At 44.4% G+C, this 25,808-nt stretch overlaps 1 protein-coding gene across 1 annotated transcript in view; it reads right to left on the bottom strand.

The window, feature by feature from the left end:
- The window catches only part of DNAJC6 (DnaJ heat shock protein family (Hsp40) member C6), a 191,160-nt gene extending 176,800 nt beyond the window's left edge, over positions 1–14,360 (bottom strand). The window contains exon 1 of the mRNA XM_075557188.1: positions 14,231–14,360. Within this exon, the coding sequence (XP_075413303.1) occupies positions 14,231–14,345 (115 nt within the window). The 5' untranslated portion in view covers positions 14,346–14,360. The remainder of the gene's footprint in view (positions 1–14,230) is intronic.
- Between the last annotated feature and the right edge of the window lie 11,448 nt (positions 14,361–25,808).

Below are 25,808 nucleotides of genomic sequence, written 5' to 3'. Positions count from 1 at the left end.
AGAATTCCTCATTAGCCATCCAGTAAACCATGTCAAAGAAACCGATGTCTCCATCTCCAAAAACCAAGTCCAGGGAAGTCCAAAGGTGTCCAGTGAGGGGCTGAGGAGAGGAGTTGGTGGTGAAGAGCCACCATTCAGGCAATGTCACTGTGCCAGGCACTCTCTGGACATTAGGAATGAGACAGTGCTCAATATTCTCGGGCCTCAAGGTGCTCAGGGCAAGAGGTTTCCACACGAGACGCCAGGTGAATTAGACAAAAGAGTGGCGAGACTTTGGTTCAGAGCATAGGGCAGGGGCTTCTCCGGGACCACAGAGACTGGGTTCACGCTCTGCTGTTTATTAGCCCCTCGATTCTAAGACCTAGAATAACCCGGAGCAAGTTCTCATAGCTCTCTCAGTCTCCTCTCCGATTCCTATCTGTAAGGTGCAGAAAATAATGGTCCTTACCTTCAAGGGCTGGGTGAGACTTGAGCCAGTTACTACATGTAAATTATATGACATGAAACTAGGCACAAAAAGCTCTATAAATGCTACCGCACTTGTGACCTGGGTCAGCTTTATTTTTCTGAGCCTTGATTTCCTCATAAAATGGTAACTAGCTTATGGAGTTGTTGTGAGAATTGTGCATCAGTTTAAAAAAAGCAAGCCCCTGGCACAGAGGAGTAGCTAACCACCTGGCTGTCCTGCTCCAGACCCTTTTATATCACGTAGACTGGGGGCTGAGGGGCAAGGGCCTGTGAATGGAAGTTTGGGATTTTTTTAATTTGGGTTTTGATTCGTGTGTGTGTGTGTGTGTGTGTGTGTTCATTTCTAGAGGGAAAACACTGAACAAGGTTCAAAGAATCATACAGTAACCTCACCTATAAGAATATTTTTCTATATTGGTTATCCAACTTTAATTGATCCTAAAAGAAAAAACAAAAGTTGAGAGCAGTTTTAAGTGCCTTGACTTTTCTAGAGCCTCACACAGAATTTACAGAACCCACAGCATCCTTTAGGGTCAAGTGCCTTTCAAAAGCCTCCCTTCTCCCCGAAACCTCAGAGCCACACCCAGATGAGGACAGGATGGACTCAAGCTGGAGGCTTTTCAGAACAAGGCAGGGAGGAAGGCAAACAAAGAAACTGGTATCAGATGACCTTTATAAATATCTGTAATTGAAAGAAATGATACTATATCCCAATCATGGGGCTTAAGTATCAGGCAGGCTGCACTAGCCACCAAGTCCCATCAACAACTCTGCACAGTCCTTGTCTTGTTAAATGCCACTTCTGAGTCACTCAACTGGTGAGTCATGCCCAGCTAGGAGGCCATCTTGGGAACAAAACTGAACAGAATTTTCAAGAACAGTGAGACCCTGAATTAAACAGGGCTTTTTTTTATTGTCCTGGAGAAAAATGAAAGGAAAAAAAAATACTGCTGAAACGTTGTTGATTAAGTCTACCAGTTGGAAAAGTTATCCTGGGCGGGGGGGCGGGGGAGAAATAGCCAAAAACCAAAAGCTGTTACATTTCCTGGGAATTTTCAGGCATTTCATTTCTTTGTTAGTAGATAAGTAAGCAAAGAAAACTCCCTGGGCTGTGCAACTGTTTAACAAGCTCAGGCTGCTAAGTGGAAGGCTGGAGGTTCAAATCCACTCAAAGGTTCCAGGGGAAAAGGAGACTTACTTCCAAAAATGTACTTAACTCATTGAAAACGCTGTGGAGCACAGTTCTATTGACACATAATGGGGTCACCTTGAGTCAAAAGTCACAGGACAGCAACTGGTTTTTAAGCCAATGGAGTCCCCGAGAATGTGTCTTCAATTAGACAGACACAGTGGTGGTTCAGAGATGGGATTCTCACCTTCCCTGTGAGACCTGGGTTTGATTCTCAGCCAACACACCGCAAACACAAGTACCATCCAACTCCTCTGAGGCTTGGTCGTTGCTATGAGGCTGAGCAGGTTTCAAAAGAGCTTCCAGACCAAGAAAGACTAGGCAGTTCTGGGCCGCACTTAACTCTAGCCCTAATCCAAGAACAGCTAGTTCTGATAACACGTTCCTGCTTGATACCCAACCTTCATGAAATGATCAGTGAAGATCAGGGCGCTACAGGACAGTGGTGAAGAAAGCAGATGGTGCCTGGCTATCAATCGGAATAATGTCTGGCTTGTATTCAAACAAGTGGCCATCTAAGCAAGGAGTCAACTAAGTCCACGTGGAAGAAGCGAAGCACACCAGCTTGTGTGATCCACTGATGACAATAACAAAATTCAAATATGACAAAGGACAAAGTACTGGAGCTAAAATTATGAACACCCAATTGGTAGAAGGCTATGGAGGACAGTGGGAGCCCAAAACCCATCTGCAGAGGAACTAGTCAGATTAAGCCGCTTGCAGACCCCGCCCCCCACTGCCCACAGGCAAGAGTCTCCAATAGCCTTACTGTCAGACAGAGATCACTGTAATCTTGATTATGCTGGGCCATACTTGATACATCGTCAGCTGACCTCCCTGTCGACCCAACCTGACTTTGTTCTAGCAGCAAGTATCTTTTGCGTGTTCCATGACAAAAATTTCTTCCCTGGCTTTTTAAAATATTTGATGGTGGTCTTTTCTTTACTAATTATTTGTACTTTAATCTTTATGTTATTATTATTTTATCCTTACCACTTTTGATTTTGTTTGTTTCTATTGGGTTTCCCAGTTTGTGACACACAGAGGGATTGGATAAATAGAAATATAACCAATGCAAGGCTTAGTAAGAAATGTAGGGGTGGGGAGGGAGATAGGGAAGGTGAGGCCACTGAAAACACCAGGGCTTAGTTTGTCAAGCACACCTTAGTACTCAAAGGGAGTCTTGCTTTGTAGAGGTCGTGTGCAACAGATCTGCCCGATGCAATATGTCCTGTGATTTATTTGCTGCTTCCATGAGCAATGACTGTGGATCCAATCCTTGGCAACTTCACTCTTTTCTCCATTTATCATGATGTTACCTTTTGGTGCTGTTGTGAGGAATTTTGTTTTCTTGACATTGATTTGCAATTCATACTGAAGGCTTTAATCCTTGATCTTCATCAACAAGTGTGTCAATCCCTCCTTGTTTTCAACAAGCAAGGTGTGTCATCTGCATATCCCAGGATGTTAATAAACTTCCCTAAAAACCTGATGCCATGTTCTTCTTCATATAGTTCAACTTCTCACATTATTTACTTCACAAACAAATTGAATATGGTCGAAAGGACATAACAATGACATACATTTTTCCTGACTTGAAGCAGCATAGTCTTCCCTTGTTCTCTTCAAACGACTGCTTCTTGATAGATGCAGATTCCTCGTGAGCACAGCGATGTGTTCTGAAATCCCCATTCTTCTCAAGGCTATCCAAAGTTGTTCTTTTAAAAAAAATTTTTTAATTAAATACTTTTAGTGGGGGCTCTTACAGCTCTTATCACAATCCATACATTCATCCAGTGTGTCAAGCACATTTGTACGTGTGCTGCCATCATCATTTTCAAAGTATTTTCTTTCTATTTGAACCCTTGATATCAGCTCATTTCTTCCCCCTCTCTCCTCCACCCTCCCTCTCTCATGAACCCTTGATAAGTTATAGATTATTATTTTCATATCTTACATCGTCCTCTGTCACCCTTCACTTTTCTGTTGTTCATCCCCCTGGGAGGGGGTTATATGTTGATCCTTATGATTGATTTCCCCTTTCTCCCCACACCTTCCCCTAATCCTCCTGGTATCTCCATTCTCATTGTTGACCCTGAGGGATTTATTTATCCTGGATTCCCTGTGTATTGGGCTCGTATCTGCAGCAGTGTACACGTTCTGGTCTAATCTGATTTGTAAAGTAGAACTGAGGTTGTGCAAAGTTGTTCTTATCTACACAGTCAAATACTTTTGTATAGTCGATAAAATATAAGTAACAGCATAAGTTCTGGTATTCTCTGCTTTCAACTAAGATCTATCTGATGTCAGCAATGATATCCTTTGTGTCACATCCTCTTCAGAATCTGGCTTGAATTTTTGACACCTTCCTGTCAATGTACTGCTGCAAACATTGTTGAATGATCTTCAGGAAACCTTTATTTGCATATCATATTAATGATACTAATACACAATTTCCACATTCGTTTGGGTCACCTTTCTTTGGAATGGGTAAAATTATGGATCTCTTTCAGTCAAATGGGCAGGCAGCTGTCATCCAAGTTTATTGGTATAGACAACTGAGGACTGAGTGTTTTGTCGGGTTGTTGGGTCATTTTAATTGGTACGCATCAATTCCTAGAGAGTTGGTTTTAGCTAATGCCTTCATTGTAGCTTGGACTTCTTCCTTCAGTACTATCACTTATGGATCATGTGCTATCCCTTAAAATGGCTGGATGTGAACTAGTTCCTTTTGGTACAGTGATTGTACATGCCTTCCATCTTCTTTTGATGTTTACTGCACCATTCAATATTTTGTCCATAAGAATCTTTCAATATCACAACTTGAGGCTTGAATTTTTTCTTGCGTTCTGTCAACTTGATATATGCTGTGCCTGCTCTTCTTTCTTTACTTTCTAACTCTAGGTCTTTACACATTATTGTCTTCTCAAGCTGCCCTCCTTTGAAATGTTCTATTCACCTTTTACATCATTTCCTCCAACTGCTGTAGCTACTCCACAGTCAAGAGCAAGTGTCGGAGTCTCTTCTGACGGCCACCTTGATCTTTCCTTTCTTTCTTGTCTTTTTTTTTTCTTTCAGTTCTTGCTCTTTTTAAAAATTCCTTTTTGTCTTTTTAATGGCCTTTTGCTCTCTTCGCGTATGTTCTTAAAGTCCATTCTACAGATCATGGCGTCTCTCTCTCTCACTATTATTCAATGAAGCAAATCTATTCTTAAGAAGTTTTCCAAATTCAAGTCGAATATATTCAAGATGGTATATCATTGTGGTAGTTACATAATTTCACATCAACTTGACGATATTATAGTGAAGGGGTGGAGCCTAGCCTTTCAATCACGTCACAGCCTGATGGTACCTCCTTGTGGGTGTGGCCCTCCCCCACCCTCTGCTTTTACTTTCCTGTTGATGAGCCACCCTGAGACCTGTTAGAGCCCTATGATGCTTCTACCGCCATTGGATCCACAAGATGTTGCACCCACCAGCCTATGCTGTTCCTGCATTCTGCATCATTGCATGTGGCTTTGTGAGTCTGAAGAGGGACTTATGGACTAGAATTGTACTTATGGGCTTGAGTTGGAATGGGCTGGGATATTTTCTGGATGGATAATTACTTCTTGATAGAAAGCTCTCTCTTACACATATACGAGTGTCACTGGATTTTTTTCTCTAGTCAACCCAACCTACCACAGTCGTGTTTTTGCTTGTGTGGACTTGTTTTAAGTTTCAACTTCAACTTGAACTTACATAAGAGCGATTGATGGCCTGCTCCACAACCATCCCCTGACCCTTTTTTGGCTGCTGACATTGCACTTCTCCATTTTCATTTCCCACAGACAAAGGCAGTCTGATTCTGTGTATTACATCTCACAAAGTCCACATCTGTGGTCGCTGTTTACGTTGCTGAACAGCTGAAACAACTACCAGAGGGTACACAGTTAATGAGTAGCAGACTCAGGACACTGTAGGTCATTACTCATCACAATAATCCTGAGGAAAGTATAGTCACAGCATCCTCCACTTACAAGGGGTCTAGTAACTTGCTAGGAGCCTGATGGCATAGTGGGTTACCAGTTGAGCTACTAACCGCAAGGCCAGCAGTTCAAAACTACCAGCTACTCTGTCAGGGGAAATGAGGATTTCTACTCCTGTAAAGAGTTACAGGAGTAACTACAGAAACCTACAGAGGCAGGGCTACCCTGTCCTGTCTATAAGGTCCTATGAGTAGGAACTGACTCCACTGCAGTGAGTGTGAGTTACTTGCTGGTGTCACAAAGGAGAGTTGAGATTTAAACCCACATTTACAGATTGTGAAGTCTTTGCTCAACTCACTAAGCCAATGGATCTCAAATATTAGCACACATCACAAATCCCAAAGCGCTGGTAGGACACTGGTTGCTGGGCCCACTCCTAGAATTTCTGTATCGGAAACTGCATTTGTAACAAGTGCTGTTGCTGCTGACCCAGAAAACACACCGACAACCGCTGTTCCACACTCACTCACCTGAATGCAGAATAGGTGGTCAGAGAAAGGACAGGGTCCAAGGACTGTATCATTCCGTGTGGGTTCCCCACTTTGACCAAGTACAGGTTACTCGTTAACATTTCCACAGTCCTCTCATGTCTACAACCTCATTTGATCTTTCCAATAGCCCTGGGAATAGGCTAAATTGGAAACATTATTAATGTTTCAAGTGATTCAGTCAGAAGTCAAACCTACCACCCAGTCCCTGGGAGAAAGATGTACCTTGTCTGCTCCCATGGAGACTTACAGTCTTAGAAACCTCAGTTTGGGTTACTTTGTGTCAGAATTGACTCTGTGGCAGTAGATTTGTTTGTTTGGTTGATTGATTTATGGCTAGAACAAGAAAGCCTGGTGTGGCAAAGAGGTTAAGCATTTAACTGCTAGCCCCAGAGTTTGAACCCCTAGCTTCTCTGTCAGACAAAGGGCAGTCTGCTTCCATAAGATTTACAACCTTGAAACCCCTATGGGGCAGTTCTACTCTGACTCTGTCCTACATAAATTCTACTCTGTCCAATTGTGGATTAGAATTCACTGCACCAAGGGAGCTTGCTAAAATGTAGTTTCAGGTTTCAATAATTCTGGTTTGAAGGCTGAACATGGTAGTGGGACAGGAGGAAAGCGTAGGGAAATAGAGGAAAGGAGTAGGAGGCAAAGGGCATACATAGAAGCCTAAATACAGACATGTACATATGTAAATATATTTATGATTATGGGGGAACTACACCTATGTGCGTATATTTAGAGGTTCAATAGTAGGGTAGCAGGTGGACATTGGGCCTCCTTGCGCGCATTCCCTCAATACAAGAGCACCTTGCTCAGTTAAACGGTCATTTCATGATACCCACCTTCCCGACATGATCGCTGAAGACAAATGTGTGCATAAGCAAATGTGGTGAAGAAAGCTGATGGTGCCCAGCTATCAAAAGATATAGCATCTGGGGTCTTAAAGGCTTGAAAGTAAACAAGCGGCAATCTAGCTCGGAAGCAACAAAGCCCACAAAGAAGAAGCACACAAGCCTAAGTGAACACGAGGTGTTGAAGGGATCAGGTAGCAGACACCAAAGAACAAAACCCATCATCGTGTGATCACCTTCCTCACATAAACGCTGAAGAAGAATGTGTGCATATGTAAGTGTGATGAAGAAGACTGATGGTGCCCGGCTATGGAGAGATATAGCGTCTGGGGACTTAAAGGCTTGAAAGTAAACAAGCGGCCATCTGGTCCAGAAGCAGCAAAGCCCACATGGAAGCAGCACACCAACATGTGTGATCATGGAGGGCCGAGGGGATCAGGTTTCAAGCACCAAAGGCAAGGTGGGGGGATGAGGATCATAACCTCGTGAATGAGGGGAGCGCATGATGGGGACCCAATGCCCATCTGTAGACAACTGGACATCCCTTGCAGAGGAGTAGTGGGGAGGAGATGTCACTCAGGGTTCAGTGTATCAATAATCAAACTCACAACCTTCCTCTAGTTCTTTACTCTTCCTCCCCCCAACTATCATGATCCCAATTCTACCTTGAAAACCTGGTTAGACCAGAGGATGCACAGCGGTACAGATGAGATCTGGAAACACAGGGAATCTAGGACAGATGAACTCCTCAGACCAACAGTGAGAGGGGCGATATGGGGCGGGAACGGGGAGGGGGAGTGTAGAAAGGGGGAACCCATCTCGGGAATCTACAAATAACCTCCTCTTTTTTTTTTTCTTCTTGTTTTTTTTTTAATTTTAACAATTTATTAGGGGCACATACAATTCTTATCACAGTTCATACATATACATACATCAATTGTATAAAGCACATCTGTACAGTCTTTGCCCTAATCATTTTTTTCTCCTCTTTTCTTTTTTTACATTTTATTAGGGACTCATACAACTCTTATCACCATCCATACATATACATACATCAATTGTATAAAGCACATCCATACATTCCCTGCCCCAATCATTCTCAAGGCATTTGCTCTCCACTTAAGCCCCTTGCATCAGGTCCTCTTTTTTTTCCCCTCCCTCCCCCTTCCCCCCTCCCTCATGTGCCCTTGGTAATTTATACATCGTTATTTTGTCATATCTTGCCCTATCCGGAGTCTCCCTTCCCCCCTTCTCTGCTGTCCCTCTCCCAGGGAAGAGGTCACATGTGGATCCTTGTAATCAGTTCCCCCTTTCCAACCCACTCACCCTCCACTCTCCCAGCATCGTCCCTCACACCCTTGGTCCTGAAGGTATCGTCCACCCTGGATTCCCTGATAACCTCCTCTTTGGGGGATGGGCAACAGAAAAGTGGGTGAAGAGAGACACCAGGCAGTATAAAATAAGATAAAATAATAATTTATAAATTATTAAGGGTTCATGAGGGAGGGGAAAACAGGGAGGGAGGGGAAGGAAATAAAGGAAAATGAGGAGCTGATTCCAGGAACCCAAGTGGAAAGTGAATTTTAAGTGTGATCAGGGCAATGAATGTATAAGTGTGCTTTACACAACTGATGTATGTATGGATTGTGATGAGTTGTATGAGCCCCAATAAAATGATTTTTTTAAAAAACAATAAAGAAGAAATTCCTTTAAAAATACATTAAATAAAATAAATGTTTAAATAAAAGCCAAAAAATGTAGATTCAGTATTATCTGGAATGGAAATGCCAATTATCAGCAAGGGGTAAGCTAGAATGAACCAGTTCAAAGCCCAGCTGTCAAGTATCTGTCCTTTCTACAGGATCTCAGTCCAGGAAAGCATGATCTAATGACAGGAGGTTGACTTCCCAACCCTGGGCTTTCCAAGAAATATTACAGTCAGGAAGGGGCCCCTTGTCCCACTAGGTCTTTAGGGGGGTAGCTTCTGGTGGGAGGAGCACAGAGTGAAGCCAGTGTCTTACCCTCGGTGCAAGGGCTCAGGCAAGCTGCTGCTCACCAAATCCTTCCACCTCCCGGACTCCTTTCTCTGACAGCTTTGCCTGTGGCTAAAATGTGCTGCTCTGGAAAGGAGGGAAACATTTGGGGGGTTAATTTCTATTTGGCCTAGCTTCCCATTTTGAACCCCTTTCCCTGTGAGGTATATTCTCTGGCTAACATCTATTTATTGGCATTGTAAATAAGGTTTGGGGCATAGAACTAACAAGTGATTGATATCCAGCATATTTAAAGGCTTCTATAAATAAGTTAAAAAGGCGAAAGACATGAGAAGGTGTACACATTAATGGCCAATATTCATATGGAAAGATACTCAGCTTCATTAGTTGTCAGGGAAACAATGTGAAACAACCATGAATGGCATTCCATATAGTAAGTTGGCAAGCGTTGAAAAGCCTGACAATCCCGCTGAAGCAGGGATGTATGAAATTCAGACTCTCACGCACTACTTGCTGGTGGGAGTATAAAGTAGTACAAATGGGTAGTGGTCACCTCGATAGCATCTTTCAAAATTGAAAAAGCATATCACCTGAACCCTGTAATTGCCCTTCCAAGTATTTTATAGGCATCATCACAAGCGTCTGTGTGGCAAACTTCAGACTCATCCTCTGAATTTACACAGTCTTTAAGGCTCCAGTCATTCCAAACTGAAGGTCTGCCCGCTGTGCTCATCATGCAATGTTAGGCTGAGAAGCTGCCAGGAATTCCTGTAAAAGACGCTGCTTCTCACATGCATACAGGCTCCCCGTGAAAAATGGCGGCGGAAGAAGGGTGCTGGTGGGAGAGCCTCACACTAACCCAAGCTTTCCAGAAGGAGTCTCCTGCCACGGTCTTGCTCCACAGCTCAAGAACGTCCCAGACCCATTACTGACCATGTTTGGGCATGATGTTCTGGTGGAAGAGCTGTCTCAATAGTAACAATAACAACAACCAGGATCATCTTGTGAGCCGTTTACATGTACAAGGCATGTCACTTACATTCACTCACTTAATCCTCACCACCCATCATGCATAGGGCTTATCATCCCCATTTTACACTTGATAGGTACCTGAATTTCAGAAAGATTAAATAGTTCACCTAAGATCATACAGTTAAGAAATGGCAGGCTTAGGGAGGGGGGAGAAGGGAGGGAGGGGGGAAATGAGGAGCTGATACCAAGGGCTTAAGCGGTGAGCAAATATTTTGAGAACAATGAGGACAACGAATGTACAAATGTGCTTGACACAATTGATGTATGTATGGATTGTGATAAGAGTTGTATGAGCCCCCAATAAAATGATTTAAAACAAAGAAAGAAATGGAAGGCTCAAATTTTAGTCTGTCTGCCTCCAAAGCCTATGAGACTCAATGTCCAAAGTGACACTGACAAGCTCATGAGACTTTCAAGCATCCTTTCAAAAGTAAACATACCACCTCACATACCAACACTATAGAAAGCAAAAAAAATTAAGAGCAATAAATAACAATTGTTGGAGAGAATCCAGAGAGTTCAGGATGTTTGTACATTGCTGGTGGGATTGCTGGTGGGACCAAACACTGTACAACCACACTAACAATTGATCTGGTGCTGCCTCAAAGAAATAGGAATAGAAACACCATATCGCCCAGCAGTCCTGCTCCTCAGTATATGCCCTAAAGAAATAAGGATCAGAATACAAGCAGATCCACGCACAAGGTGCACCTACCATCATTCACAATGGCAAGAAGATGGAAACACCCTGCGCGACCATTAGTGGAAGAATGGATACACACAATGGAATACATCTTGAAGTAGAGTAATGATGAAATTGTGAAATGCCTCATGACATGGATGGATTTGGAAGATGTTATGCTGAGTGGGGTTAGTCATCACAAAAGAATAAAAACTTTAAGAGACGGTGTTATAAAAAAGCATCAAGATGAAGGGTTTTATAAGAAACAGTCTTTGACAGTTACCAAGGGTGGGAGGAGAAGGGGAAGAAATAGGCTAGAGGGTAAACTGAACACCAGAATCACTAACATGGAGTCGATTCCGACTCATAGCGACCCCAGGGGACAGGGTAGAACTGCCCCCTGTGGTTTCCCAGACTGCAAGTCTTCACTAGAATCCAACATCTAGTCCTTTTCCTGAGGAAATTCGAACTGCTGCCCTTTCCATTAGCAGCTCACTGTGTAACCACTATGCCACCAGGGCCTCCTGGGTTATTGGGTAGCCAGGTGTTAATCTGCATGGAGGGATAAATAACATTCTACAAAGGAAAGAAGAACAACAAAAAAATAGGAGGTAGGGAGTAAGGCAAGCTATCAGAAGGGCTGATAAGTTATTTTATGCTGTTGAATACAAAAATGATTATATGAAGTAAACTCCTATGTACTTCATAAGAACAAATACACAAATAAAATGTTTAAATTAAATCAAATTGAAATATTTTGTATGGTATTCATTAATTTGCTCCTCTCTGTTGAAGACGTGGCAGAAAGCATGCTGTTTCAAGAGTCAGGCCTGAGTCTGCCCTTGCCACACCTGCAGCTGCACATGCACAAACACACATGGAAACATATCAGCAAATCTTCCATGTATGCCACAACTGTGGCCCCCAGCAGTTACATGTGCTCCTGTGAAACACACAGCCTCTCTTGCTTCCCCTCCCTCATCTCTAAAGGGAAAGAAAAATAGCAGCTGAGCTTCTACGAGAGCTGTCGAGATTGAAGGGAGATCTGGTACTTAAACATTTCTGTGAAGCGCAAAGAATCATGCAAGGGGCTTCAAAACGCTTCTGGAAAAGTGGGCTGGAAAGATAGTGGGATTTTCCCATGAACTCTGTAAAGCCCTCTCATATTGCACCCAAGTCACTCCAGTGATGGGTTCCCAGGACCTACTGCTGAGAGGACAATGGGCCCTGCGCGCTGAGCTGAGGGGTGCAGGATCTCTAGGGGGGAGCAGCTGTGGCAACAGGAGAGAGTGACTGCATGCAACATAGATCTGTATTTTTTTCATTATGAAACTAGAAACCTCATCCTAGCCCAGGTACTAGAGTGGCAATCTCCATCCCTGCCTCTTTGTAAAAATCCGCACACCCTCACGCTAACACTATGCACGGAATTATTACTTGAGGAAGACTTGTTGCAACTGCCAATCTCATTGAACTGCTCAGAGGAGCACAAGAAACCAGGTGGCCAACCGCCAGCAGCCTGACGCGCTACTGAGTTTCCGCTATGGTCCTCCATGACAGAGGGGGAATGGTATAGGTACGGTGACATTTGAAAGCCAGCGATGGAGTAATGCCAACCCACAGGTCACTACAGGATCACTATGGGTCAGAATCGACTCGGCCATAAGTGAGTGAGGGTCTTTCCTACCAACTCTAGAAAAGCTTGTGTCTAACACAATAAATACTTGACAGATCATTATTGCGGCCCCTGGTCACATTTAGTTGTACACATACTGCTGATTATGTGACAGTGCATTGCAGTTATTGACTCATTTACTTCATGAACTCATTTAAGCCTGAAAACAACCTTAAGAGGGAAAGACTGCAAAAATGACAGGGCCCTGGTGAAATCTCCCTTCTGCCCAGGATCAGGTCAGCCATTTTAGAAATCATGCCACGTCAGCCTCTAGGAAGAATCCTCAGATGATGGAAGTGGACTGAAAGGACAAGGAAGGGAGAGCGCGCATGCGTGCGCGCACGCACACACACACACACACACACACACACACACACACACACACACACACACACACACACACTGGTGCAGCAGCCAGCAAATCTTCCATTCATACAGCAAACAGGTATCTACAAAGTGCCACACCCTGCGTTCAGCCTTCAGGGGATGTGAAGAGGAAGTGGATTGGAAATCTGCCCAGTTGGAATCTACAAAGACCAGATGCGCAGGGACAAATGCCCTACAGGCAATGCAGTACTTCAGGAGAGGTTACAGGTGGCAGTAATCCGAGGGCTGGCATCACAGAGGAGATGGCGTTTTGTAGGACAGTAGGGCCCTTGCAGATCAGGAAAAGGCAGTGAGGCGGCACAACATGTTACAGTCCTGCTCAGAACACATTCATGGCTTCCCAGCTCCCTTAGAATAAAATCAAATTCCTGGCCCTGGCCCTGGCCCACCCAGCCCCTGATTTGGCCTCAGCCTCCCTCCCCCATCTCTTCTTCAATAGCCTTCCCATTTGCTAAGTAGCAGGTACACGGGAATCTTCCCACTTGTCATTCCCTCCTCCTGGAAATCTGTCCACCACTCCAGGCTGCAGGAACTCCCAATCCATCTCCTTCCTGGTCTCAAACTGCTGTGCTTCATGGAGGCCATTCCCTGTCTACCCACCAAGTAAAACAGGATCTCCCTCCTTTGCTTTTCCACTGCCAGCAGCCAACTGCATTTCTTCGAAAAACGGGCACAGTCATTTCTCGGGGTGCATTGCCTGTTTTATGAGTGGAATGCGTCTCCCCTTGCAGAAGTAATTCCATGAACAGGAACCCTATCTGTTCAGTCCAGGCCCGAGCTCACCAGAGGGTCACCAAAAATTACGGAATGAACGAATAGTGAAGCCATGTTCGGATAAAGTGGGATTTGTCTAGAAAACAGTTTGCTGCGGCTAGCCCTTGGGTGAAGAAGCATCAAAGCAGACAGGTTGGACAGCTGGGACAGGTCCTAAAGGGGAGGATCGTGGGTCCAGATTAATTGCCTCAGCAGTACTGCATTGCAGACACCAGGCCATGTGTTGGGGGGGAGGATGCGAAAGACTGCCCCCACGACGCGCAGGATCTTCTCTGGCCAAAGCCAGAGGGGCAGAGGGGGGGATAAACAAGCTACAGCCATCTGGGCCCACAGGGGATGCTCAGGGGGCCAGGAAGGGTCGGGAATGGGGACCGGTCGACAGAGACGCATCTCGAAGATGGATCTGGTGGGAGAGGGGGTGGGGTGAATCAGAAGGGCCTCGGCCTCCAGGCCACCAAACCGCCCCTGCCGCGCTCGGTGTCCCCCCTCCCCCAAGTGGGACAGCGGGTCCCGGTTCGAGAGCTCGGCCCAAGATGCCGGCACCCCGCCCGCGACCCCCGCTGCGGCGCGGCGAGCCGGGCGGCCGAAGGGCCCGGGAGGCCCGCGCCGGCCGGCCGCGCGGGGTAACAGGTCCCGGGGGCCGCGCCCACACTCACCCTGCGCCGCCCCGGGAGCCGAGCGCGTCCTCCACAGGCGCCGGGTCGCCTTCCAGCGCCGCAGCGAGGAAAGCAGCCGCCGGCGCTTCGTGCCGCCCTTCTCAGTGGCGCCCATCTGTGCGCCCGCGCCCCTCCCCCGCCGCCGCCGCCGCCGCCGCCGCCGCCTCCGCCGGACCGTCCCCTCGCGCGGCCGCCCGCGCGCGTCTGCGAGACCGGGCCGCCGGGGCGGGCGCGGGCGCCGGGGGAGGAGCCTGCGGCCGCGCCGCGAACCGTTGCTCGCGCGACGCCGCCGCGGCCGGGCCGGGCAGGGCAGTGGCTGGGGCTCGCTCGGCGCCGGGGAGAGGACCAGGTCCCGCCGGGCGGCGTTCGGGGCCACGGCGGACCGAGGGCAGGTGCGCCCGTCCGTACCCTCGCAGGACAGACCAGCAAACCGAAGGTCCCAGAGGTCAAGCCAGCTGCCCGGAGCGAGGGCACGCGCTCGCTGTGCACTGGGGACGATCTCCGAGGCCTGACCTCGCTGTTTTCTGTTTGTTTGTTTCATACCTTGCCATTCACTGCTTGGGAAATTTAAAAAGAAAAAGAGAATCTGAGCAAGCGTTCTGTTTTCCTCATCCAAGGGGTTCTTAGAGGATCTAATCCACGCGCCCCACCCCCCAGACGTTTACATACATTTGAGGATCAAAACAACAGCTCTGTGGGATGTGGGGCACCCCCTCTACACTCGGTTATCCAGGAGGAAACCGAAATAGCTGAACTGAGGCTACCTCTCCCCCTTCGAATGTCTTTCTTGCCCTCCTCACTCCGTCCTCTAGCCCGGATTTGCTTCCCCACGAGCATCACACTGCCATGGAGTCGATTGTGTCAGGCACAGTGGACCTGCCCTTCTGAGGTTCATGGGAAGAGCTAAATTGTAGTTGGGATCATCTGAGAAGAAGATGGAGACAAAGATCCCCTCACATTGTCTGGGGGGCGTTATATAATAGCCGCCCGTGTTTATGAGTTCTTTCTCAGTTTGCTGGGACTGGTTTATACCCGAGACCTCATCTGAAACACTCAGTGCGTGAAAAGGGTTCACACCGAAAAGATTGGGAAACAGAATCAGAGAAGGCAGAGGACACATATAAAAAAATTGTTAAGTTGAACCTTGAGGTTGACATTTTTGTAGGTCAAAGCAGTTGCAAATCAGACAAGAGCCTGACCTGGTGACCAAAGTAACATCAAGAATGGAGGTAGGTGGCCACTGAGCGACTGCAGGTGCGACATCCCAAGAAAGACATGTCACCTAAGGAGCGTGTGGGACAAGAATACACATCCTGAATTAACCACAGGGAGGAGTCGGCGAAACCCAAATGAGGACTGCCCTGTCTTCGCAAAGAACATCCACGTCAGAGGACAGGGTTATGGAGACCCTCTGGGTTATAGGAGGCTACACATGAAAACTAAATACTGGAACCTACACTACATCTCTACTAGTTTTTTGCATTGCTTTTTTTAAGGCTCTAAAGTACAACACCAGACACCAAACCCACCGCCACCGAGTGGCCCAATGGGACAGAACAGAACCGCCATTAAGGTTTCCAAGGCTGTAAGTCTAAGCAGACTGCCACGTCTTTCAACTGGTAAGTTCAAACTATCGACCTTTGAAGCCACCTTAAAACCACTAACTTTCACATGCGCAATCCAGGGCACCTTCCACCATCACTAGTTGTCAATCCTTGAACTCGTGGTCAGAGTATAACTGGGCTACATAGAGTTTTCAAGTCTATGGCCTTTCAAAGCAGACCACAAGGTCTTTAGTCCCAAGGAATGTGTGCAAGTTCAAACCTCCAGCCTTTCTGGGCGTGGCCCAGCACTTAACCCTTTGCACCAGCCATTATGTTAGACAGCTAGTGCTGCTGTAAAGTAATATCACAAGTAGTTGGCTTTAACAAATTTGGGGAGCAAATGTTTTGAGAATGATGAGGGCAATGAATGTACACATGTGCTTGACACAATTGATGCCTGTATGGATTGTGATGAGTTGTATGAGCCCCTAATAAAACCATTAAAAAAGAAAAAAAAGCAAATTTGATTTTGCGTCTTTCACGAGGTTAGAAGTCTGAATTCAGAGCGCTAGCTGGAGCGGAAGGTTTTTTTCTCGAGGTAGGTGTTGTCTTCTCAGTCTCTGCTTCTTGGCTCCTTTGAGGTCTTCACGTGTCTCGGCATCTAGCTTGTCCTACCTCTTCTCTGCTCACACTGCAGTCAAGTTGATGCCCACTCATTGTCACCCCCCTGTGGGTTTAGGGCAGCGGTTCTCAACCTGTGGGTCTCGACCCCTTTGGGAGTCGACGACCTTTTCAGAGGGGTCAGTAGCAAAATTACAGTTATGAAGTAGCGATGAAAATAATTTTATGGTTGGGGGTCACCACAACATGAGGAACTGTATTATAGGGTCGCTGCAGTGTGAAGGTTGAGAACCACTGGTTTAGGAAATTGTGTTTACAGGAGTAGAAAGCCCCCTGATTAATCTCTTTTATATCTCCAAAGAGTTTGACTCAAGACACACCCACACTAAGACTCATGAACATATCAAAGGGAATGCATTCCAAAAAGGGATTAGAACCACAAGCGATAACAAACTCACTGCTGGGGAGTCAATGAATTGATTACATCTGACCAGAGAGAATAGAACTGCCTCTCTGGGAAACCATGACTATAACTCTTGGGAAGAGTAGAAAGCTTCCTCTCTCCCTCAGAACGGCTGGTGGTTCTGAACCACTGGTCTTGTGGATGAGCAGCTCAATGTGTAACCCACTGCAGCACCAGAGCTCCACAGGCGTCAAGGTTAGGATTTACCATGCATGTTGTGGGGGAGCAGACACCATTTCATCCATAGCACTCAGGGATTACCTAACCTCACACAATTCCCTTAAGTCTATTCAGACTCATAGCAACCCTCTAAGACAGAGCAGAACTGCCTCTGTGGGTTTCCAAGACTGTCACACTACACGTATAGAAAACTTCATATTTCTCCTGATGAATCTCTGGTGATTTCAAACGGCTGACCTTTTGCACTTAAGAACCCAACATGTTAACCCTCAGGAACTCCCTAAAAGGCATTACCAAAACACACAGACCCCTTCCACTCTAGTTGATTTGGACTCATAGCAACCCAACAGCCCCACCGGGTTTCTAAGGCAGAAATCTCGTTGGAAGCAGACTGCTGCATCTTTTCCCCACAGAACCCTCTTAGAGTGGAATGACTCAGCACACCACCAGGGCTCCTTATAAGCATAGGAATAAGGGTGAGAAGGTACAACATATAATTTTGGAGGACACAATTCAATTTATAACATGAGCAATTTGTCTAACATCCCTAAACCTGTCTCTGCATCTCTAAAATGAAGAGAGAGCACCCTGGGCAGCACAGTTAAGTGCTCAACTATCAACTGAGAATTGTCAGTTTCCACCTGCCCAGAGGCACTTGAAGGAAAGACCTGGCTGTTGGCTTATGAATGATCACATCTTGAAAGTCCTAAGGTGCAGCTCCACTCTGTAACACATGGATTAGAACTGACTGGCTTTGTTTTATGTACACTTAAACATTAAGTCCTTATCTAGCCACTATCTCCCCAATTTTTATTTCCACTCTGTAGGTTGTCTTTCTCACTTTGCTGATAAAGTCTTTGGTGTGCAGATGTATTTAATTTTAAGAGGCCTCATGTACCTATTTTGTCTTTTGCTGTCATATCATTTAATCTATCATGAAACAATAGGTCATACATTTTTTCTAAGAATGCTAAGGTTTTCGTTTCCAAGTTTAGCTTATCAAATTGCACATCTGCAATTTCGTATGGTTCAATTTTTGAAGCTTAATTGGGCTGATATTCAGCCTAGACCCATGTCTTCTCTCTATACCCCACTTCCTAATGACCCCTGGCTCACTCAGCCCAAGGATCACTGCTAAGCCTGGGGGTGGAGTCGAGGAGGACCCAACGCAAGCACGAGGGACAAGGTCAGGATCTCTCTCTTTCTCTCTCTCTCACTGCCTTGGAGTTCATGTCAACTCTTAGGGCAGGGATCTCTGTGAGATCCTGAGACTGGAGTCCTTTATGAGAATAAAAACCCATCTTTCTCCTGGACAGCAGCTGGTGGTTTCAAACTGCTGACCTTGTGATTAGCAGACCAACATGACACTACTACAGCAGCAGGGTTCCTTGGTCAGTAAGGAAGAGCTAAATTACTCTCCTACTTTTAGAATGGAAATCCTTAGTAATCTAGAGGAGTGAGCAAATAGTAAATGTGAAACAACTCTATTTCATTCTTTGTCTACCTGAGAAGACTAAAGCATCCGCCCAAACCCACTACCATTTAGTCCAGTGGTTCTCAACCTTCCTAATGCCACAACCCTTTCATACAGTTCCTCATGTTGTGGTGACCCCCAACCATAAAATTATTTTCGTTGCTACTTAATCACTGTCATTTTGCTACTGTTATGAATCAGGAGACCCCAGTAAAAGGGTCATTCAACCCTTAAAGGGGTCATGACCCACAGGTTGGGAACCGCTGATTTAGTCGATTTAGCCTCACAATGATCCTACAGAGCGTTTCTGAGGACAAATAACCGTTGATGGGAGCAGATCACTTCATCTTCTCCAGAAGAACAGCTGGTGTGCTTGAACCTCTGTCTGTATGGTGAGCAGTCCAACAATTGCCAACAGCACACCAGAGGGCGTCTATTGAGCAGAGTACCCCAAACCAAACCAATTGTCCTTAGGTCAACTCTAACTCATAAGGAACCTATAAGATAGAGTGGAGCTGCTCTCTAGGATTTCCAAGGCCCTTAATTGTTACAGGAGGCGATGGTTTCCTCTTTCTCCATCCAGTGGAATGGGTCTGGTGACATGGCAGTTAGTAGCCATGTGTAGCCCACTCTGACACCAGGGCGCCCATTGAGAAGAACAGAAGACGCCCATTTGCAAAGGGAAAGGAGCAGGAGACTGGGAAGGGGCTGGAAATCGAGAGGGGTTTCCTCTCTGTCAACAATTAAGTTGAGTTTTCATCCCCCTTTTGGCCCATTTTCAATTTATTCTAGTTTTTAAAAATCTTCTACTTCCTTTTTGACTGAGATTTTTCTTTGTTTTACTTTGTTATTAGTATTAGCCTTTTTGTTTTCTTTTTTGTATGTTTTTCTGTAGATGAAATCTAGGAAAATAAATCATAGAGATGGTGGCTAGGTTAGTGGTTTCTTGGGGGAAGGAAGGTGAAGTTAGGGAGGAATGGAGAACTAATAACAATGAGATTAAGAAAGAAGAAATTGTTCTAAAATTGATTGTGGCAATGACTGTACAACTCTTCCTGATATGACTGAAGTATTGAATTGTATGATGTGTGGATTGTATGCCCAATACACTTAAAAACAAACAGAAAATTGAGTTTTCTTCTACATTAACCTCCTTTCCCTATTACGTCCAAGATAAAGAAATTGGTCTTTGTATTGGACAGGGTTCTCTAGAGAGACAAACCAGATTGCTAGTAATTATATATAAATATATTTATAAAGATAGATATATAATTAAAGAAATAAACCGTTAATTAATATACAGATAGATAATACAAGAATTTAACAGTTAAATTATAAAGCAGTGAGACACTAGCAGTCCTTCAAGTTTTGAGAGCTGCCAGGTGCCAGTCCCTTTCTGTAGAGAGAGCTGGGCTATATATACCCAGGCAGCAAACAGCAAGGCAGGTCCCCAACTGTCATCAACTGTCAGTCCCCAGCTTCAGAGATGAACATTCCAATTGTGTGGGCTTAAAGGGACCTCAACTTACAGTGACACAGTCCACAGGCTAGGCATCCCACAGGTAGTGTACCCCTTTAAACTGAGGCACAGAACAAGCAAGGCGAGGCTCACCGAGCCATTTATCCCTCTGCCCTTCAGTTAATCCTACTTGTGTTTATCGGCCAGGCTGGCACAATAAACTATAGCAGTCTTTATGAAATATTACCTAACTAACAAAATACTGAAGAATAGTACCCTCATGCCACCAATTGATTCCCTACGTAGGCAAAGGTAGCCTTTTGTTTTGGGGACTCTTTATCCAGCCTTGAAGGTAAGACATCAGGAGTCTTGTCTGTTACACAAACCAGCTGTAAAAACCCTGGGTATGTTCCTTACTTCTTTGCTCTCTTGTTTTGCCACCACTCCCCCGACTCCCAATTATAGAGGGGGTTGACCAGATGGCTGAAACGTTCCCTTTCAGCATCTTCCATCTCCATTCCCTTTATATTTATACTCTCATTAACTCATTTTTAAATGCTGCTATTACTAATAATTTATTAGGAACCCCAGGAGGTCTGGCTAATAGGCTCACTTTTCTTCTACTGTCCTGACACTTTCAGTGGGTTGAAGCAACAACTTGGAAAGAGCCTCCTGCTCACCTCTTAGACTTCATTGTCAGGGCAGATGAGAGGGACATTCTTTGTCTTGCCCTTTGAATCCAAACAGCATGTGATTTCTTGGCCCTTCTCCAGCAGAGAGCTGAAATGCAGCCAGAAGCCTCTGGCTCCTCCAGTCACAGCTTGCTCCGGGCAAATCTACCTTCTCTGCAGTGCCTGGCATCATGAGGGGGAAATGCCACTGAGCGCTCTTCCACCCCAGTGGAAACGCCCAGGCGTCCTCGGACACATTCGTGAATATTAGCAACATGGATTTTCTTTTCATATGTCAAAAAGGCAAAACAAATAAGCCATTTATTTCTGCATCTGGCTCATAGGAGAAAGGCCTAACGGGGGAATGAAAACAACTCTGAATTCCATGCATGTCATTGTGTTTACAAAGCTAAGTCTAGAAGAAAAAAAAATAAAAGACTGTGCTCCAAGACTTGCGGGGGGTGGGGTGGGGGGTGGGGGGGCAGCGCGGAATGGTAACAGAAAGAACCTAGACTTTCCCCGCTGGGTACCAAAAATATTAAGTGACTGGCTGCTGAGTTAAGAGTGTCAGTGTGAATCAATAGACATACATGGAAAGAAAGAATAACTCATGATTGATCTACTTCAAACAACTCTACTGTGAAGCACCTGGGGTGACATTAAGTCCAAATGAACTCAAGGACCCCTGGCTTTTTAGGCTTTCTATCCTGGCTATCAGTCACTGTAAGACCATGTTTGGAATTCAAAAAAAAAAAAAAAGACCATGTTTGTTTGTTTGCTTTTTTTCAGTTTCTTAGTGCTTCATAAGCAGAAATACTACAAGTGTGTGGGTGTGGTGAACAGAATTGTGTTTTGTCACGTCATGAGGCTGGAAGTCTGAGTTCTGAGCACCCGCTCCTAGTAGACTTTCTCTGTGTCCACTCTGGGGAAAGGTCCTTGTCTCTTCTTGACTTTCCCCCTCAGTTCCTTTGCAATGTCTGTGTGGTGTGGCATCTATGGTCTTCCATCTGTTCTGTGCTTAATCGGTTCTTCTTATATCTCAAGTCCATTCTGACTCAGAGCAGCCCTGCGAGTCAAAGGACAACCATGCCATGAGATTGTCACGGCTGAAGTCTTTATGGAAGAAGACTGCCAAGTCTTGCTCCCATGGGGGGACTGTGAGTAGCTGAGAGCCCACCTAGCTGGACGGTGAGGACTTACCCATGCAACGAAAAAGTACTGTAAGCACAATGGAAGCCATCACCCTTGGCCAACTTGCCGTACTTTTCCAAGGCTCAGATTCTACATTTCTAAAATAGAGATAGTAAATAATACTTACACCACAGCGTTTCAGTAAATTTTATTTTTATATGTGAAGAATTAAATGGGTCCTGTAAATTATAACTTATTAAAATGCTATGTTCTCCACAATGGATGGATGGATGGATTGTGATGAGTTATACAAGTCCCCCCAAAAATGATTAAAAAATACTATGCCCTTGATTGAACTGTATAATGATGTGACATATGTATTGGCTACCAAGTTACAGCAAATTAAAATAAATAAAGAAGGCATAGATCCAGCAATGGGTTTGAGGCTCGCACCAAATCCTAGGTCCAACTTAAGACCAATCAGGTCTTAAATTATGGCCTTGCTCCATTCGATACGCACCTTCATGAAAGGATCACTGAAGATAAGGGTGCTGTAGCAAAATATGGTGAAGAAAGCAGATGGTGACAGCTATCAATCAGAATAGTGTTTGGGATCTTAAAGGCGTATATTCAAGCAAGCAGCCATCTAAGTAAGGAGTCAATTCAGTGCACACAGAAGAAGTATATCAGCTTGTGTGATACAAAGAGGACAATTACAAAATTTCTATGGAAACATTTGAAAAGCAGCAGAACAAAAAATTTGAACACCCAATTTGTGGAGGGTGAGGGGGGACGGTGGGATCCCAAAACCCATCTGCAGAGTATTTAGTCGGACTGAGCTACGAGCAGATCAGCTCTAGCCACAGGCAACAGTCTTGAACAGACTTATTAGCAGACAGAGACCATTGTAATCTTGAGTGATTAATTTGATTAATTAATTAATCTTGAGTGATTAATGCTGGAGTGAACTCAATATTGACCAATTAACTACCCTACAGACTAGACCTGACTCAGTTCTGGGTGAAAATATCTCTTATTGGTTCCATGACAGAAATTTCTTCCCTGGCTTTTGGAACGTTGTTTGTGATATTTTCCTTCTTATGCATTGTTTGTAATTTTTGTTTGTGTACTGTTATGTTTTTTAACCTTACCATTGTAGTGTGATTTTTTTGTTATTGTTTTCTGTTGCATCTCCCATTTATGAAGCCCAGGAGGAGTAGATGCATAATGATAATAACTGATTCAAGGGGACGTAGGGAACACAGACAGTGGGTGGGTGATAGGGAAGGAAAGGGTATCTGGGGAGTAAATAATGGAGGCTGGAGGTGGAAAGGAACATAAAATGGGTTGTGATTACACAACTCAACTTAAAGGCAATTTAACCATGGGGGAATCCTCTAAAACTAAGGTGGTGGTGATTGTGCAAGTCTCCTTGATATGATTGAATGATTGATGGCCATTTGTTTATCTTCAAGCCTTGAAGACCCTAGACACTACATCTTTAGATAGCCAGGCACCATCAGCTTTCTTCACCACATTTGCTTATACACCTGCTTTGTCTTCCAGCGTCTGGGATCTTAAAAGCTTGGAGTTAAACTTGTGGCCATCTAACAGGGAAGCAACAAAGCCCACATGGAAAAAGTACACCAGAATGTGTGATCATGAAGTGTCAATGGGAGGAGGTATTAGAAGTTCAAAAAACATGCTTCCAAATTGATATGAAGGGGACTGGATGTAGTGGAGACGCAAAGTCCACCATCAAGACAATTGGACAATCCCACTTAGTAGGGCCTCATGGAACAGAGGATAAATCCAGGGTGTAGTGTAGCACTGATGAACCGTGTAACTATCTTCTAGTTCTTTAAGATATCCTCCCCTTACTATTATGGTCCATACATGATACACCTCACTGGTCATGTTAGACTGGTGTATGTTCCTCTGTTCATTTATGATCACTCGGTGCATGGTAGACCTCAGAGACACTGACAGGAGTAAGGGTTCCCTGAGGGTATGGGAAATGAGAAGTGGGTGGGGGGCAGGGGGTGGGAAGAGGAGGAAAGGGATCGCATCAACCCATGGGATTGAACAACTGTATGGGAAGGGATATATTGGAATGAGTAAGATATGTCAATAAAAATATTATTGGGGAAAAATGATTTAAAAAGCTGTAAATATCTAACAACAATCAGAACTTGGAATGTATGAAATATAAATCTAGGAAAACTTGAAGCTGTCAAAAATGAAATGGAATGCATAATGATCAATATTCTAGACACTAGTGAGAAGAAGTGGACTAGTATTGGTCATTTTTTAATCAGACTATCATATAATTTACTATTCCAGGAATGACCAATTCAAGAGGAATGGTGTTACTTTCATTGTCAAAAGGGATACGTTAAGATCTGGCTTGAAGTACAAGGCTGTCTGAGATAATATTTATCTGCTCATTCAGAATCCATTCAATAAAATAATTGGATTCTAATCTATGCACCAACCACTAAAGTTAGGGATACAGAAATTGAAGAGTTCTGCCAATGTCTTCAGTCTGAAATTGATCAAACATGCAATCAAGATGCATTGATAATTATTGGCAATTAAAATGCAAAGGTTGGAAACAAAGAGGAAGGATTAGTAGTGGGGAAATATGGGTTGGTAATAGAAATGAAGCTGGATCACATGATAAAATTTTGCAAGACCAAGAAATTTTTCATTGAAAACACATTTTTCCAAACGCACAATAGATGACTATACATATGGAACACACACATATCAAACTGAATACATCTGTGGGAAAAGATGGTGGAGAAGCTCAATACCAGAGGCTAAGACTAGACCAGGGATCGACTATGCCAATTGCTCATATGTAAATTCAGATTGAAGCTGAGGAAAAAATTTAAAAGTATATAAGAGCCAAAATATGGCCTTGAGTATATCCCACCAGAATTTGAGAACATCTCAAGAACAGATCTGCTGCATGAGACCCTAATGACAAAAGACAGGATGCCATCAAGAAAATGATACATGGAACACAGAAGGCTGCGTAAAAGACAAGAAAGAAAGGAAATATCAGAGTGAATGTCAGAAGGCATTCTGAAACTTGCTCTTAAATGTAGATACGGAAAACGGAAGAAATCAGAGAGCGGAACAGAAAATTTCAAATGGCACCTTGAGAAGACAAAGTAACATATTATCATAAGATATAAAAAGACCTAAAGTTAGAAAAACAAAAGTGAGGAATACACCTAGTATACTAGTACCCCCAAAAAAGCAATGCTCATTGGTTTGTTTTTTTAATGTGAGAGAGACAATGCATTTGGAGTTCATTCCGCCAGCACAGACTGTAAAACAAGCTTTCTATTTAGAGGTTCTGAAAGGATTACATAACAGTGTGTGACCAAAAGGGCCTCATTCGTGGCACATGGATTTTGCCACCACAACAATGCACCTGCTCACACAGCCATCTCCGTGTGCCAGTTTTTGGCAAAAAAAACCCAGCATGCTTCTCTTGGCCCACGCATCTTGACTCCCTGACCTCACTCTGTGTGACTTCTTTTTGTTTCTGAGAATGAATAGGGACATGAAAGGACAGTGATTTGATGATGTAGAAGAGATGAAGAAAAAAAATGAGGGAGGTGCTGTCAGCCATCCAAACAGATGAGTTTGAAAAATGTTTCCAAGAATGGAATCACAGATTTGACAAATGTACTAAGTGTAATGGAGAGTACTTTGAAGGTGATAAGTTTTGTTTGTAGAAAATGTAAATACATCGCTTTGAAAAAAATTCAATTTGGGGGGCGGGGGGGTGGAGGTTACCCCTTGTATCTTAAACTGAAAAATTCAAGGTAAAAATGAAGATTGAAGTTGCAATATTTAAAGATCCTATGGCCAAAATATTGAATAATGCAGAAACAGTCAAAAGAAGATGGACAGAATACAGAGTCAATGTACCAAAAAGAACTGGTTGCTATTCCACCATTTGACGAAGTAGCACACGAGCAAGAAACAATGGTGCTGAAGTCCAAGACACACAGAATG

Source organism: Tenrec ecaudatus, chromosome 1, assembly GCF_050624435.1.
Source record: "Tenrec ecaudatus isolate mTenEca1 chromosome 1, mTenEca1.hap1, whole genome shotgun sequence".
Classification (NCBI taxonomy): domain Eukaryota; kingdom Metazoa; phylum Chordata; class Mammalia; order Afrosoricida; family Tenrecidae; genus Tenrec; species Tenrec ecaudatus.
Note: the sequence above shows the minus strand (reverse complement) of the source record. Positions and strands in the feature narration are given on the sequence as shown.